We start from the raw sequence: 16,065 nt of genomic DNA on the forward strand, positions 1-16,065 counted from the left end.
CGCTCATACAGAGTGAAAGGCTATGCTGCGATACCAGGAGCCGTGGAGCTGTAGAGGCCTATCGTGACTACACTTTGTGTTCATGAGGTGAGGAACTAGAAAGGGTTCGTTGGTGCATCGAATCGAGAGACAGTCGGGTTATGACCGGGTCACCCCACAACTTCTTCTACCTTCGTAGACAAGTGGGTAGTTAGTTGACTGGCAAATTGAATGTTGGTATACTTGGTGCTTGACCTCAGCTTGTCCCAACCGCTGCCGGTAGGACCGTCTCTTTCTTGGTCAGACGTCCCATTATTTCATGGAAGGCCCTTGGCGAAGAGTCAGTTCCTTGCCGGAATCTCCACCACTTATCCCTTTCGTCTCCATCGGCATTGGAGATGATGTTTGTCAAACTGATGTCATTTGGTCCACATACGACGACGTATAAGAGATCAGATATTTCTCACGATATTTCCGAAAGAGTGGTTCCTCTCCAACTCACCATTCCATCATGAGAAGAAGGCAGAGCTTGGGTTCGATCTCCCCCAGCGAGGTTGTTATACGTCTTTTTTGTACCGTGCAGTATTATTAGCATCATCTGCAAGGGGGGCGGAACCACTTCTTTTCCCCAATCCATCCGGGGCCGCTCCCGCAGACGCGCCATGCATGGGTTGGGAGACAAAGGTCTCGGGTGACGGGGCCAAGGCATTCGAGGTACGAGCGGCGTGGCTAACACCGGCAATGGCCGGCTCCCCGGATGACCGTTGGCTGCTCTCCCCCGCAGCGACGCAAGCGGGTGAAGAGAAAAAGCTGGGGTTACGATCGGCTGGAATGCCGTCTCTCCTCCAACTTTGATGAAGAGATTATTGAGCGTTTGGAACCTGGTTTTTTGGGGTTTTCTCTCCTTTTACACATTCACCAAAGCCCTGCTCGGTTCATATCGTCTGAGATTGCCATACACGTCACGAGATGCGGGTGGCTTCGACATTGCGAGCTCTCCCGAGACTCGTCCAACAACAGCGCGGCTTTGCGACCACACAGCGGCGGTTGGAGAGCTATGGCTTCATCGGCTTGGGGCAAATGGTATGGCCCCCCAAACACAACGGCATGAAGACGCTCAATAACCAGCTAACTCTTCCTTTTCAGGGTTACCAAATGGCCAAGAACCTGCAGTCCAAGCTGAGTCCCAAAGATGAGATTCGCATCTTTGACATCAACAAGGACGCCGTCTCGAACCTGGCCAAGGAGATGGACCAGTCGCAGACCGGCGGCGCAAAGGTCGCCATTGTTGGCACTGCACGAGATGCGTCAATTGAAGCTGTAAGTAATCAGGTTTTGTTTTTCGTTTTCAAAGTGAACCACCCTTTGCTCCTATGATGCATTCTTAAAACTGTTTTGCCAACTATGAGGCGGCCTACATCCGCCCACTGAGTAAAACTACTTCCTAAGATTTCTGACATTGAGCATCTCATGTCACTTCTTCCTGCTTCAGACTTCAGTCCCAACACATGAAGACTAAGACCCACCAGGATACCGTCATTACCGTTCTCCCGGAGCCATCTCACGTCAAATCAGTCTACGCCTCCATCCTGAAAGACCTGCCCTCCCGCAAGCGCACCTTTATAGACTGCTCCACCATCGACCCGTCATCCTCTCGCGAGGTCGCCGCCTCCGTCTCGGCCTCGACCAGCAAACAGGGCACGTTTGTCGACGCCCCCATGTCCGGCGGCGTCGTCGGGGCCACGGCGGGCACGCTTACCTTTATGCTCGGCTGCGACGCCGCGCACCTATCCACCATCGAGCCGACGCTCCTGCGCATGGGCCGGCGCGTGCTACACTGCGGACCGCAGGGCACGGGACTGTCCGCGAAGCTGGCAAACAACTACCTGCTGGCTATCAACAATATTGCGACGGCCGAGGCGATGAATCTCGGTATGAAGTGGGGGCTGGACCCCAAGGTTCTCGCGGGTGTCATCAATGTCAGCACGGGTAAGTGCTGGCCTAGCGAGGTAAATAACCCCGTCAAGGGCGTCGTTGAGGGGAGTCCCGCGGGGCGAGATTATAAGGGCGGGTTTGGGATCGGATTGATGCGCAAGGATCTCGGGTTGGCTGTCGTCGCTGCGAGAGAGGCGGGCGCCAAGTTGGAGCTGGCCGGCAAGGCGACGGAGGTGTATGCTTCCGCTGAGGCTGAGGAGGAGTGCAAAGGGCGCGATTTTTCGGTCGTCTATAGGTACCTGGGAGGCACAGAGTGAAAACAGTCATCCATGAAACTAGGATGGTAGAAGCCTGGGGTTTTTGTAACAAAATACTTACAAAACAACAAACTCATTCATCGAAAGATGTCAGACCATCCTGCAGTCGAAGGACCTGGGATGAGCCTCTTGTTCTCCCTAGTACCCGCCAGTGCCTTCGTCTCTGTCCTCCACCACTTCTCTCTGACTTTTGCCTCCTTTTCACCAAGGTGATCCACACGTAGCTCGCAATGAACCATTTTCGGCTTCGGACGACGGTGCTGTGGTTCGATGAGGGTGTACCCCGGCGCCGTCTTCAAGACTTCAAACTCGAGGCCCCAAGGGGTGAGCGCCGGGTCGGAAGCGGACGGGTCGGGAACTGTATCATAGAGGACGCCACAGTGTTGGGGCTGAGAGCAATTGGTGTCGTCGGTAAAGGTAGTAGCAGAACATTGTTCGAGGATTCGGCGGCGTGGTTTTCCTAGACGGGTGTTGCAGATACCGCACATGAAATGGACTACGTCTGCGATGCACATTGTGAGAAAAGTGGTATGGGGAGTAGCTTACAAAGGCCTAAGCTCTCATTCAGACGATGTTCCCGACGAGAGTTTGGCATTTGAGTTAAAGAGGACGTTGACCGGTTTACTTGGAGGAAATAGTGTGATCCGGCACGTTTATGTGTCTGAGGTTAATCACTGGCATTATGTGACTTAACAAACATTGAAACGTATTCATTGAACAATGAATTGTTGACCTGATCCGCTGAAAGGACTATCTCTTGCTGTTTCCCATACCGGAACCGAGAATATTTAACAAAGCTCGGGACAAAGCTGAGTTGAAACACATCACATGTTGTACTGGTTCAGACCACATCGTTCGACTTCTTTGAGAGAGCGCAGAGGCCCAGTCTATGAAGCTGAGAGAGAGAAGACGTTGACTCCCAACTGTCTCAACCCTCATACAAAAACAATGTGCAACCGATCCCCTTCTTCATCCGTCTAACACCATCTTTTGTCTACTATTATGCTCGTTTCGCTTCCTCATGCGGACTCGCGCCCGGACTCGATCTTGCTGTTCTCCGGTGTTGACGTCGTTGTCGCCCCCAACTTCTCCCCGATATGTGCTTTGCGGGCGTTGGCCATTTGCGGGAAGAAGAGACCGGGGTGAAACGCCGTCAGCATCGTGACGCAGATCAAGACTAGGCCGCTGTCGAGTACCATGAAGGACACCTCGTCTTGCATGATGTGGTTGCCCCATCCACCGGCCATCTCGGCAACACTATTCGTATCATCAGACACACATATTTTCTTCACTCATCGAGGGAACAACCCGACTTACCGATAGATGCAACGAATCATCACACACGCGTACGCCACCGCTACGGCGTAGATGAAGGACCTAAACCTCTTTGCATGGTACAGCGCGACATCGCCGGCGCTGGGATCGGCCCCGAGCGCCCACTTCTTCACCCGGATCCAGTAGTCCGCGCCAGTAATCCCAAACAGCATCAACACCACAACCTGCAGCACGATTCCCGCAATGATGGCCTGGTTTCCCCCGTCGAGAAGCTTCTTGTTCGTCTGGCCCGCTGCAGCAGCCAGGCCACCGCCGATGGCCTGAATAATGAGGCAGGTGAGGTCGGCGGGGAGGAAGATAAGCGGATACAGACGGGGACGGACGCGTGAGAGGGTCGGGTTGAGGTGGGCAGAGACGTGCTTCAGGGTCAGGTAGATGCCAGCGCAGATGAAGGTCGGACCGAGGATGATGGTGCAGATTTGCATTTGAAAGGCGTCCTTGTTCCAAGGATTCTCGTGAAGGAGGACGCGACCGACGTAACCTGAGACTGTGTTAGTTGTGACAAGGGAGGTTGTCCACGATGGTGGTGGTTAAGAGGCACGGGGCACAGGGTCCATCCAGTCGCAAGTTGGGATGACGGTTCGTGAGCAAACTAAGATGAGGCAGGGAACTCCATACCAACTGTCTCGAGGACACAGCCGCCCGTCACAAGAGCCATAAACGTCCAGGTGCGTTTCCACGTTCCAATGGTGGCGGACACGAGCACGATCATGCCAAAGGCGATGGCGAAGAAGATGTTGGCGCCGAAATTGGGGTAGTAGGACAAGACGGTCATCTCAACGGGGCAAAACTGTGAGATTTCGGTACACTCGCGGAACGGCCGCCGTATCGTGGTGTCGTTGGCTGACATGGTGACGGGCGATTTGCAAACGCTGCTGGGCGAGTATCGTCTGACTTAGTTGGGAATCGAGGTTGTCGCAAAGTATCGCGAAGTTGCCTATATTTCGAAGGCGATCGACCGCGAGTTTGATTAGACCTACTCTTGGGTGGTTGTCTCAGAGTCGAAGAATACAATATCTCTGGCGTATACCAGTCGAGAAAAGAAGGCCTTGATATGGAATCGAATGTAGATACAAAATTAGGGACAGCAGTGAGAAATGAAATACGGACGACGTCCGTCATCTAAAGATATATGTATGAAGACATATGAACTTTGGTAGTAGCATGGGCAGTAGCCTTTGGCTATTTGGTATCTTTGTAGACACTCATCCCAGGGTCAGAAATCCCATGGCAGCCCCTCCCTCCATCGTAGTTACCGCCCGACTGGTCAGTTCATGGCCAGTGATGCGAAAACCGAACAAACCGAGAGAGACGAGATGGTATCTCTGCAATAAGAGCGACAAGGGGTGGCAGCAAACGGCGACGCTAAGGACAGAGCCAAGATCTCCGTCGTCTACCCGAGGACCCGCTGAGCCACTCGAAATGGAAACCACTGCGTCTGCCGCTTACGGACCTTTTGGTGTGATTGATGGCCATTGGACCATGTTGCCTCTCTGTTGGGCCCTCGGACGTTCTATGACATGTTGGATCTAAACATCATGGGATACGACTTGAGATCTTAGCATCAACCTCCAATTCCACAACCATGTGTTGACTAGGTGAATCGAGACCAAGCTACTGGCTTTCAGTCAACAATCATGTTCTGAACACCAGACTCGAGATACAACAAACAGACGCAAGAGGCAAGACAGTCGAGGCGAGGGACGGTAGAGACTGCGAGAGGCACCGAATCCTAGCATCCTTCTAGCGCCTTGGCTCGGTTCCGCACGGAATCCACTCGTTGCGGGGGTTTTCTATCCGAATAACACGGGCTAAGCGATGCTGACAGACGGCCACCCGAGCACCTAACCGAGATGTTGACCAGGGTCACTCAATCTTCTCCCGCTAGAAACACCGGCTCAGAAGCCTGGGAGGATCCGAGAGGCACTTCGCTTCGGGCAAATCCCAGCTCGCTTTCGTACACGCGTTGGCCAGTCCATTGCGGGTAGAAATGCGACTCCATACCCAGACAGTCGGGGCACCCAATCTCACTGAAGCGTTGGAGGAATGCTGTTGTGCTAATGTAGAAAGCAACCCGTCGCCGCTGCCAATCAGTCACAAAGGTCTGCCCCAATTTGCGATCAGGTTTTTACTTTTATATTCCCCGTGTCCAGCGATGGACGTAGCCCAATGGCTGTCCAGATGCCGCGCGCTCGGTGAAGGTGACTTCAGAGAAGCTCCGAGGAAAAGTGCAAAAATGCATGTTATTTAGTTATATGCTTTAATTGACAAGGCAGCTTCCGGCTACCAGTCAGTCCGCTTGCGACAAGTACATGTCATTCGCTGTCATCGTCGTCGTCGTCGCTGCTCTCCTCCTCTTCGTCATCTTCCTCATCATCGTCATCCTCTTCCTCTGTTTCTTCCTCTTCCTCGTCGTCCTCCTCCTCGTCATCCTCCTCCTCCATGTGAAAGGCTGATTGCTGCTCCTCTTTCTCCTCCTCAGCGAGCCAGTCATCCAGCGTCTTGACACCAACACCGCTTGCAGCACCAGCACCCACAACGGCGCCGAGACCGTTGATCCGTGTCGGTGCCGCTCTGATCGCGCTGTCAAGCATTTGACTTGCCGGCAGGCTCTTATCCTCGCCGTAGCCCGATAATGTTGTTTCCGTCTCTCGCAACCGCCGGTCTGGTTCTGAGCCCTCTGCCACCCATTCGGGAAGAGCATCGTAACCACGCAGACCATGGATACCACCTCCACCGGCCAACACAAGTGTTGATGAGCCGAGCATGAAGCCCTTGCGCGTCTCTGACGGGCTCGGAGCCTGAGGTGCGGGCTTCGGCGCCAATAACATCAACGTGGCCAGCTGGGGCACGGAAAGGAGAGCTCGGTACATCCGGGCTCGATCGCGAAGGTCGTAGGATGTGTCGTAGCGGACCAACAATAACGCATAGTCCCAGAGTTTCGCGACAGGATGGTCATCCTGGATCGGTACGGGCGCATCGTCTTCCCCGTTGTTTTCGTTTTGCCGGTTCAGGTGATGAAGATAGACCTTGGCCGCGAGAAGGAGGATCTGTCCCTTGGCTACCTCTGCCTCACTCGCAAAGTCCTTCAGAAGAATCCGCATCACGTCTGCTGCGATGTTGTCCTCGCCTTCGAGGCCGGAAAACTCGCCCACGAGCCATATAATGGTTGCCCTTGCCTGAGGATCTGTCGCCGAGTCCAAATTCTTCGCCAGACGCACAACCGTACCCACGTGCCCCTGGGGGTCTTGCTGAATTAGGTGCCGAATCACAGTCAGGGATTCTGCTGCCAAAGTTCCGTCGAGACTCGTGATCTGTCCGAGGAGTAACCGAAGACACCTAGGAGCCGCAGATGAGTCCGTCTGGGCGCATCGACCAATAGCGCGCACCGCTTCTCGCACCAACGCCTTGTTCGTCGAGCCAGAAAAGTGCTCGAGTTCGTTCAATATGAGGCTCTTGATGTGCGGTGGTGCGTAGGGGAAGATGAGCGTCAAAATCTCCAACTTCAACTCCCATACTTGTGCAGGATCCGTAGCTCTGACGAGGAAGTGACTGGAATATTTGACAAAGTCGGTTGGCCTCGTCAGACACACCGAGACAATGTTATAGAGGGCGACTTGCTGGATATCCTGCGGTCCCCTGAGGAGCGCTACAAGAGGGCCAATCGCTATCTTGACATATTCGGGCGTGCCAATGTCGACGTAGCACCTTGTGACCGCGATGACCACGGCTGAGTTGCGGCTCTGTAGCAGCGGTTTGATGCCATTGAGCAGCAGGGCCAGGTCTGGGTCCACGACGGCAACCTCTTGCTCCTCACCTCCAGTCTGCGAAGTTTCTCCGTAAAAGTCACCCAGATTGGCCGTCTTTGCCTGACTCTTGACACTGCGTGTCCGTCTGGGGAAACATTTCCTTGCGTAATATGTCATCATTCTCAGCGTCGCCAGCTGACTCCATTCGTCCATATCCACGACCTTCTTGACCAACGCCCGGTACTGAGGATGTATGAGATCGATTCGATCGGGACATATCTCGAGAAAGGCCGATACTGCTGCACCAGCGACAAAGTACTGCTTGTCGCCAAGTAGCGCAGTCAGGTACTCGAGCAGTTGCGGCAGCTGTGTCGGATCGAGGCGGTAGCATTTGGGAATGGAGAGGGCGGCAGCTCGGCGCACGTAGGGACTCATATCTGCCACACCCTTCTTGATTGCGAGAGATACGATCTGGCTGATGACTGGCACTCGGATGCCAGACATGGTCTTGAGAGCAAGTGCGCGGACTTGGGGGTTCGTGTCGGAGAGTGATTTCTGGATGGTGTTGATGGAGAGCAGAGCGAGATCGGGTTCTTGTTCGGCATGATGAATGAGGTAGATGTAGACCAGCTTCTTGATCTCGATATTCGGCGAGGCGACATTCTTGACAACGGAGGAGAAGAAGGGCAGCGTCTTTTGGCCGCGGTACATCATCTACGCAGAGAGGAGGTTGATTAGCCAAGACGTGGAGCTGACTGGGAAGAGCGCTATGCCTACTGAGAGGACGCGGCGCAGGCCATCGAGCACCTCGCGCTCAGTTCGACTGTCCAGAAGCTTTTTGATCTGTGTGCGGTCAAGAGGGCGGCCGGTGCTGCGGGAGCTGCGCGTGGCCGAGGCAGCATCGAGAGTGAGCTCTCTTGCTGGGACGAGTTGGACGTTAGCAGGGGAACATGACGACACGACGAGGGAGCAGGAGACGCACCGCTCTCGAGCAGACTGGATATCCGCGCGATGGACTCCATGGCGGGCGACAATGATGTCGGGCCTGAAGCAATCTGGCAGGTGTTGAGCTTCGAAGGCTTGGAGAGGTGATTGTCGCAGGGAGGGAAATGACGTCTCGTGCCTGGGAGGCTGGCTGATTGAGCTGGCCGTCGAGGGGCAGAGGCCGGGGCGGTTTAGGTAGGTACCTTCAGCTGCCGAATGCCAGGTATCCGTAGAGGGAGAGTAATTGCCCCGCCAAAAACACTGGGCCCGACAGCTCTACAACGGCGGACGGTTCTTGCCCCGCATCACGATTGGACCCCCTGCTCACGCTCACTTCAACCACCTCAGCCTTAATTAATTACAATGGAAGCGATAGGGCGTGGCAGTGGTTGGATCATATTAGAATCATCAATATGAAGACGTCCAAATTTTCAATCTTTATAAGTGGCTGGTATACCAGATCTCTTCGTTCCCATTCGTCGATCATTATTTTATGTCCTATGGTGAGGCAGTCAAGTCTCAAGGTACTGCGATGCTTCGACGTTGAAATACTGGCACCTCCGGATTACACGGTCTCATGTGAAGACGGCTACTCAATATTTACGGATTAATTTGCCGTTCCATGGTCTCGGATTACCTGATGCAATACACTGCAAAAGTTAACAGCCTGTCAAACGAGACTGTGGGTAAGGCACAAGTTGCGTCCCGCGGAAACACTAACAGCGCGGCCGACGAATGGTATTGAGTGGCTGCGTAAGGGTTTTCAACGAGGTTAGACTAGATGTTTCCTCTGCGGAATCAAGAGATGTAGCTAGCTCACGAACGACAAGCTGGATGTGTTGGTTGGTAATGGAGGACATTGAGCAGGTATTGTTTGTGGCAAAGAGTAGCATATAGTGTTCGTCTTGGATCCACGTCGTAACTTCGTAACGGTATCGAGACTGTGGTTTGAATCATCAATATACGTACATTTTCGTGACCTTGCTACAGATAGTACACGAAGCAAAATTAGAGACTGGTATTGAGCCCAATCGTCATGACATTGAGAACAATTTCGCAGCTTTGCAGATCAATCAGCCCATCACAAAGGAAAGGGAAAACGAGCAGCTGGTGGTTTTCCCGACCTTTCATATCCAAAGTTGGAATACATCAAGAAATAAATATACTACGAAAAGGATCATTCTTTTGAATCAGAAAAAATGGCGATATGGAGAGATCACTAACATGCCCGCTCGGAGCACCAGTCATAAATTGACCGGGGTCAAAGTGGGTCTGGCTCGTGTGTCACTCACTGACTAGGCACCTTACTTACGGAGTAAAACAAGTTAATTCCTCACCCATTTCGATTAACGTCTCCGAGAAGCGGTCCATGTCTCTGGAGCCAGCTCCGACCTAAGGTACTGAGAGCAAAATACTTACATAAAACGATAAAACACTTTCCTTGCCAAGGATAGACAAGCAAAGTACAAACAGACTCGCAAAATTCCGCCAAATAATGAACCCAACAGTGCTCTCGCCAGCTTCGCCAGCAGAGCTGCTACACTACATTGTCACCTTTGAGACCTACCCGACGACACTCCTTATTGGTTATCGACGAGAAGACTTCATCTCGTCCCTCGTCTCCGACGTTCGCCAGCAAGTTTCCCAACAGACACAAGAGCAGCCTGAAGACCTGCCTACGCAACCCCTCCTTTCGGCAACACTTCTCCAGACCGCAATTGCCCGTCACATCCGCGTCCTCTTTATCCCAAGCGTGACACATCTACGCGCCTTTCTATCCGCCATGGACTCTTCAGATTCCTTGACATCACCTCCTCCGAATCTTCCACCACCAGGCTCGAAGCGCCGGCCGCCCTTGCTCCTCGTATATGGGTTTCTCGACCTCCATCGCGATACCAGCGAGTGGAGCGCGCAAGGCCTTAGCAGCTCGGCCGCCGTGCTCGTTGAGGCTGCCCGGCACGCCGATGTGAAGTTTGAACCCGTCATCGTCGAGCCCAAAGGCGCAGGAGGGCATGAGGACTTCAATGCACTGCTGCGGGATGATGCCCCGGTGTTGAGTGGGAGCTCCAGGCGGAGCGACGGTGTCTGGATAGGGAGAACTGTCGAGGTGAGACGAGTCTTGGGCCGGTGGTTTCGTTTTCAGACTGGTCGGTGGGATATCTAGTGTTCAGCTTGCAAAGAGGCTGGACTGATGCAATGAGATGTATTAGATATGATGACAAGATTCATAATATCAATTCGGTGGACATGACCATAGTTTGTCACCAAGGTCTTTCTTCTTAACATCTACGTAGGTAGAATTCAACCCAGCCTTAAACGCCAAGCCCGTGGTATCCTTGTAATTCATTTCTTCGTAGCAAATTGACAAAAACCGACCGTAAACGAAGAGAACCTAGAGAGCTTGCTCCATTTCGGTAATGTACAGCTTGATGTGGGAATCCATCTTGAGGAACTCGTCGTAGGCACTGTGTATCTCGTTCTCAATGTTCTCCTTGAGGTCCAGCATCTATCTTCTGGTTAGCAACAGGTTCCTTGTTCCAAAACCACAGGAAACGTCCAGGGGAAACGTACTTTTTTCTCAGTCTGCTCGATGCGAACGCGGCGTCGCTCGATGTCCTTGCCCTTATCCGTCCTTTCCTCGGTGAGCTTGCGGTGAACAGCACGAAGCTCCTCCATCTTCTCCTTGGCGTCCTGGGCCTTGGCAGAACTTTGCTCGCGGAGCTTCTCGGTACGCTCGTTCCATTTGAGCAGTTGTCGCTGCAGCAGCGCCTCGGTTCGCTCGACTTCTCGCACGTTGTTACCGCGCTCCGATAGTGCGTCACGTTGCTTAACGTTCTTTAGGTTCTCGTCCTCCTCCTTGGCCAGCTCAGTGCCGATTTCGTCCAGGACCTTAATGCATGATGCCACATCGGTAGAAACCACCGAGAAGGAATCGGCTGATGTCTGGAGCGCACGGGAGCGGCGATCGAGAGCCTCGATGTGCGCCTTTTCGCTGTTGAGCGCGTTGCTCAATTCCGTCAGGGTCGCCTGCAGCGCAGAAGGGCTCTGCATAACGTAGGGTCGAAGCTTGGCGCTCTCTTGTTTGTAGGATAGCTTTTGGGCCGTTCTCTCCTCCAGAGCTGTCGTGAGCTCGGTCTTTTTGACCTTTGCGTCTTCAAGACGGGCGGCCACGCGCTCCTGGTTACGTCGCAGCTCTAGCAGTCGCTGCTTGAGCTCCTCGTTGCGCGTTGTCTTCTCGCGTACCTGTGCCTCCATTGCCTTGCGGTTGCGCTTCATATCAACGAGACGCGATTCCATGTCCTGATTCTCCAAGTACAGGCTCTCGATGCGTGATTTGGTCGTTTCTGCCTTGTTGAAGTGCTCGTCAATGACGCTTGTCTGGGATTCGCGGAAGCGCACAAAGTTGATAAGGTAGCTAAATATTTTGACGAGACGGTCATGTGACGGCTTGTACAGGTCATTGAAGCTGAAGTCCTGGATGCCGCACTCTGCAAGAAGACCGCGCAGAGATACATAGAAGCCCATCAAGTTGCGGGTGTCGGGGGGGACGATATCCGAGTATTCGCCGCAAATGTCTTCGGCGGCAGCACGCATAGCGGGCTCAACAGTCTCGCGGGTCGCATTGAGAAGCAACTCGGCAAACCATTCGAAAATCATTTGCACCTGGAGCGGATTCGGCTTCTGAAGATCGGCGACGTTGAAGGGGATTCCGATGTCTGTTATGCAGCCGACAATCTCCTTGTCCGGGAGGCGCATGAACGCGTCGGCTTCATCTTCTTTCTTGCGGGTTGTGCGCGACTGTGTCTGCGTTGCGGGGATGATACTCATGCGCGGATTGTACGACATTTTGACAGTTGAACGGGCTCCTTGGAGCAGTGGGCAGTGCTATCCGGACTGCGATGCGATGCGACGAATGTCAACTCAACTGGATGTGTCCGTAAATATCGGGCGTGGTGTTGTCGCGGTTTGGCATAAGAGATTGCCGTAAACAGCTTATCGGGGTTGTTGCTCCGACAACCTCTTGGTTATCGATAAGGAGAAGCCAGTCAGTGTCACATGACAGAGTAAGCCGCCACGTGAGGTGCCCAATGCGACTTGGGCCCGACTTATTGCCGGCATGGCCTCCTCTACAATGTATGCGTTGAAACGGCTGCATTTGTCACAAAGTACCTACCTACCTTTCGTTGAAGGACGAAGGAAAAGGAAACCGCTTTGCCTTTCTGTGACCATTGTTTGCTGTACCGATGCGTATAAGGCACATCTGAGACGCTGTGTAGGTACATACAAGTACGTCTTGGCCGCCCAAGTAGGTAGTGCTCGCATAGGTACCTTACCTTACCTCAGATAGGCGTGCACTCGTGGCAGGTGCTCTGTACACCCAGCAGCACGGGTGCCTTCCGTGCTTCCCTGGAGGGAGAAGGCAGTGACACACTCTGACAGTGGAGGCATCCAGAAGCCTAACAAATGTCCCTCCCTCGAAACCAAATCTTGGTTGCTTCTCTGCCGAACCGCCAACGTTTTTACCCTTCCACGCCTTTATACGGATATTGCTCGGAATTCCAGGAAACCCTGTCACAAGGCCAAGGCATACCTTGCCGCATTGTTCGCTGCTGACTCGAGAAACACAAATGCCTTGTGCATGAAGCCATTTACGAAGCCATTTCATCAATCCGGGACCTGGCCGCACACCATCACCTCCTACCTCGAACTCAATCAAGACGCCGGGTGGCCGGGTCGAACAAGTTGTAGGCTGTCAGACAACGACCACGATGGTGAATCCCGTTGCTGCTCATCACTCATCGAAAGAGCCAGCCCATTACGTACAACTTCGGAAGATCAGAGGAGGGGCCAAATTGAACATTGGACACGGGCCAAATGTTCCAACAGGCGCTAGAACCATCCTCATTCCCTGCGCTTCATGGCAGATGACCTCGCCCCAAGCGTCCTCCCTTAGAGCCAGAGGCTAATTGGACGGCGCAGCAACGTGCCAATCTCGAACCAAAAGGTCCAAAGATGAGCAAATGAACACACCCTCGCAGTTCGCGCCAGCCGAGATCTGCGCTGATAGGTGATCCCAAGCCAGTTACCGCCGCCCGCCCACATGGCATCCAGGTATTTCTTGGTTTCTCTCCGACTGCTCCGTCCTGACCAAGTGCAGGCTCTGGCCTTCATTTCCGTCTCGCCAAATGGATCCCAATACATAGTATTACTCCAGAGTCCAGGGACCAAAAGGGAGCCATCTCATTTCCAATACGCCCTGCTGTCGTCTACCCATCGATATCGTTGCTGAAACGCCCCTCGCGGTGGGCAGTCATTGGCTGAAAGAACATACTCCCATTGACAGAGGCTCAGAGCTTGAAACAGTTTGGATTTACTTTTCGGGAGGTCCCAGTCTAGCGTGGCCGCCAGGCGTCAGGGAGGGATGTTATCAGATGAAAGGTTTTTTTTTTTTCCACCAACGACTATTGATGCAAATCTGCTCTGACCAGGACGCCTGACAGCTATTCGAGCACCGAAATTCGCATCAATAGAAGGGGAAAAAGCACGGATACCGTACCTCTCTTTCCTCTCTTTGAACACCTGCGAGCAACGTCTAGTGCTCGGTGAATGGCCAACTTGCGTAAGCTGCAACTAGCTGTTGTGGGAGTCTTACGTGGCGCGAGCGAGCTACCATTTTCATTGAACAATTGCCAACCTGGGCGAGGGAGAGCTACTTCAGGGATTCAATCCGTTGGCATGCGCTGGCTGGCACTGGCTCGGACTAGTCCTGCCGATGCTGCTCCTATCTCTTACGAAGGTACCCAATGCAGAGCCAGCATGAACGGCACGTAAGCCTGCTTGTTGCATTGGATCGATAGGAGCATGACAGAAGCTAAGGTCGAGCAGCTTCTCCTGTATGATCCGGGAGACGTATCATCTAGGTATGGCCATGAATGAGTAGGACGCTTGTACAAACCCTTGTCGTCATACTGCAGGCTCTGCAGTGTTGTGCCTGCAGAAATAACATTATCTGGGGGAGTTTGCACTACGTGTCGAGTCTGACAGGTACGGAAGAAACGATGCGGCCGACACCTGCAGCACGCCATACCACTCGAAAGAAATGAGGTCGGACTACAGCATGTTTGGCCATCTCTCGCACGCAACCGTCCGAGAGAAATTCGACCGCTGCTTGGGAATATCACCACATCACGATACGCATCTTAAAAGTATAATGAGGCAAGCTCGAGCAGCATACCATGGTACAGTACCTGTTAGTACGGATACATGGAAAGCATGCCTAGACGGTAGGCCGAAGCTGACGGATGACGAACTCCTCCGCATCTAATTACCCTGTGGGCAGGCTGTTCAGTCGATAAGACCAGAACCCCGGCGCAATGACGTTGCGATGGGACGCCAAACTTTACAAGATCGCCCCCAAGACGGCTAGGAGTCGCGACCCCGGTCTGCCGCTGACCAAAGCAGGCAAAGCCCTCCAAGCCACACATGCCGATGATGAAGCTGTTGCAAGTTGCATTCCATGCTGCAAAATCTGCAGCCCGCGCACCGTTGCGACGTCCTGACTCTGGTACACAGCAGGACCTGGATGGAATGTTGCCATGTAAAGCCAGCCACGGCTCCCATGACATAATGGCCGAAACCTTCTATGCACGAGGCATATCGCCGCACCGCAAGTGACAAGGTACTCATTTTGGATACACAGTATCCGTGATAACGTTGCCAATTCGGGGCATCAACTCACGGACACCGTCCTGCTCCTAGGCGCTACTAGCCATGCTTGGGCAAAAATCGGCACCGCGGACATCATGATGCGGCATAGTGGATTGCGTGAGTTCGCATGTTCAGAACTTCAGAGGCCATCATGCGATGCAATGACAACAGTAATGGGCCACAACACGGCAGAGACAGTACACTAAATGGATACAGCTCACGATCTAGTAAGGCGGGGACTGGGCGAGAAGAGACTGTTGGTTCCAGACCACCTCGTGGCGGCGATTGCCGGGCCCCGAAGCAATGGACAGGCCGCAGCAAATACGGGTTGCAGCGTCCTTTGAGCTTCTTCTTCAAAGTAGTTGAGGACGAATACGAGCAAGAATTGAGGGGTTTCCATTGAGGGACCTGCAGGTCCCCCCCGGAGCCTAGTCTGCAAAAGAGGGCCAGACTCATGTAGCGGCCCTCCACCGGCGATGTGCTCGATACGGCCTCTGGTGGCTGCTATTGCTCCATCGCAGAAGTATTGGCGTCCCGCTCCGCAGGTAACGATACTTAAGAGGAGAAGGACGATCCCTGCCTCGATGGCAGATGGTCACGGTGCCTTGCAAACAAGCGCCTTCAGGCTTTTCAACAAGTACAATCCCTACAGGCCACGCATACTCCGTACTATGGGACAGAACCGCTGCGCATGCGAACGGCAAAACATCCAGTCTCCTACCCTCCCGCATTACAATAGTCTGGGATAGAAGCTCTCACGGGTGGCCAAAAGACACCGCAGCCGCCTCCGTAGCAACGCGGCTGATGGAGGCGATGGGCCAAGCACTATTCTGGGAGCTGGAGTGATCAGATGATGTATTACCCTCAAGGTCTCAACGGCTAAGGCTGCTTTGGTAATGGCGCCTTATCTTTGTTCGCTTTGTCTCTTTCCTGCCAGTGCCTTGGGGAGAGACGTGAGAGGTTGAGCTTATGCGCAAGGACAGGATTTGACAGCCCGCCGGGCTGCTAGTCAGACACTAGCTTTGCCTATTGCTCTTCCCAGTCGATCATCCGCCCGC

General features: G+C 53.5%; 6 protein-coding genes across 6 annotated transcripts; 2 read left to right on the forward strand and 4 right to left on the reverse strand.

Moving 5' to 3' along the window:
* Window positions 1-948: 948 nt before the first annotated feature.
* On the forward strand, window positions 949-2,231 carry CORC01_04175 (3-hydroxyisobutyrate dehydrogenase; the record flags this gene model as incomplete). The annotated part of the gene is made up of 3 exons (XM_022615823.1): window positions 949-1,062; window positions 1,126-1,299; window positions 1,509-2,231. The coding sequence occupies 3 exons, from the start codon at window positions 949-951 to the stop codon at window positions 2,229-2,231; spliced, it is 1,011 nt and encodes a 336-aa protein (XP_022477568.1).
* Window positions 2,232-2,308: 77 nt separating this feature from the next.
* On the reverse strand, window positions 2,309-2,746 carry CORC01_04176 (uncharacterized protein; the record flags this gene model as incomplete). Its single annotated transcript, XM_022615824.1, has 1 exon — window positions 2,309-2,746. The coding sequence occupies one exon, from the start codon at window positions 2,744-2,746 to the stop codon at window positions 2,309-2,311; it is 438 nt and encodes a 145-aa protein (XP_022477569.1).
* A 504-nt stretch (window positions 2,747-3,250) lies between these two features.
* CORC01_04177 (RTA1 like protein) lies at window positions 3,251-4,416 on the reverse strand (the record flags this gene model as incomplete). The annotated part of the gene is made up of 3 exons (XM_022615825.1): window positions 3,251-3,488; window positions 3,549-4,047; window positions 4,185-4,416. The coding sequence occupies 3 exons, from the start codon at window positions 4,414-4,416 to the stop codon at window positions 3,251-3,253; spliced, it is 969 nt and encodes a 322-aa protein (XP_022477570.1).
* Window positions 4,417-5,881: 1,465 nt separating this feature from the next.
* CORC01_04178 (uncharacterized protein) lies at window positions 5,882-8,337 on the reverse strand (the record flags this gene model as incomplete). The annotated part of the gene is made up of 3 exons (XM_022615826.1): window positions 5,882-8,029; window positions 8,093-8,235; window positions 8,298-8,337. 3 exons carry the CDS (start codon window positions 8,335-8,337, stop codon window positions 5,882-5,884), a joined length of 2,331 nt encoding a protein of 776 aa, XP_022477571.1.
* Window positions 8,338-9,794: 1,457 nt separating this feature from the next.
* CORC01_04179 (uncharacterized protein) lies at window positions 9,795-10,463 on the forward strand (the record flags this gene model as incomplete). The annotated part of the gene is made up of 1 exon (XM_022615827.1): window positions 9,795-10,463. One exon carries the CDS (start codon window positions 9,795-9,797, stop codon window positions 10,461-10,463), a length of 669 nt encoding a protein of 222 aa, XP_022477572.1.
* Window positions 10,464-10,691: 228 nt separating this feature from the next.
* On the reverse strand, window positions 10,692-12,145 carry CORC01_04180 (Nuf2 family protein; the record flags this gene model as incomplete). The annotated part of the gene is made up of 2 exons (XM_022615828.1): window positions 10,692-10,805; window positions 10,871-12,145. The coding sequence occupies 2 exons, from the start codon at window positions 12,143-12,145 to the stop codon at window positions 10,692-10,694; spliced, it is 1,389 nt and encodes a 462-aa protein (XP_022477573.1).
* Between the last annotated feature and the right edge of the window lie 3,920 nt (window positions 12,146-16,065).

Source organism: Colletotrichum orchidophilum, assembly GCF_001831195.1.
Source record: "Colletotrichum orchidophilum strain IMI 309357 chromosome Unknown Scaffold_27.1, whole genome shotgun sequence".
Classification (NCBI taxonomy): Eukaryota; Fungi; Ascomycota; class Sordariomycetes; order Glomerellales; family Glomerellaceae; genus Colletotrichum; species Colletotrichum orchidophilum.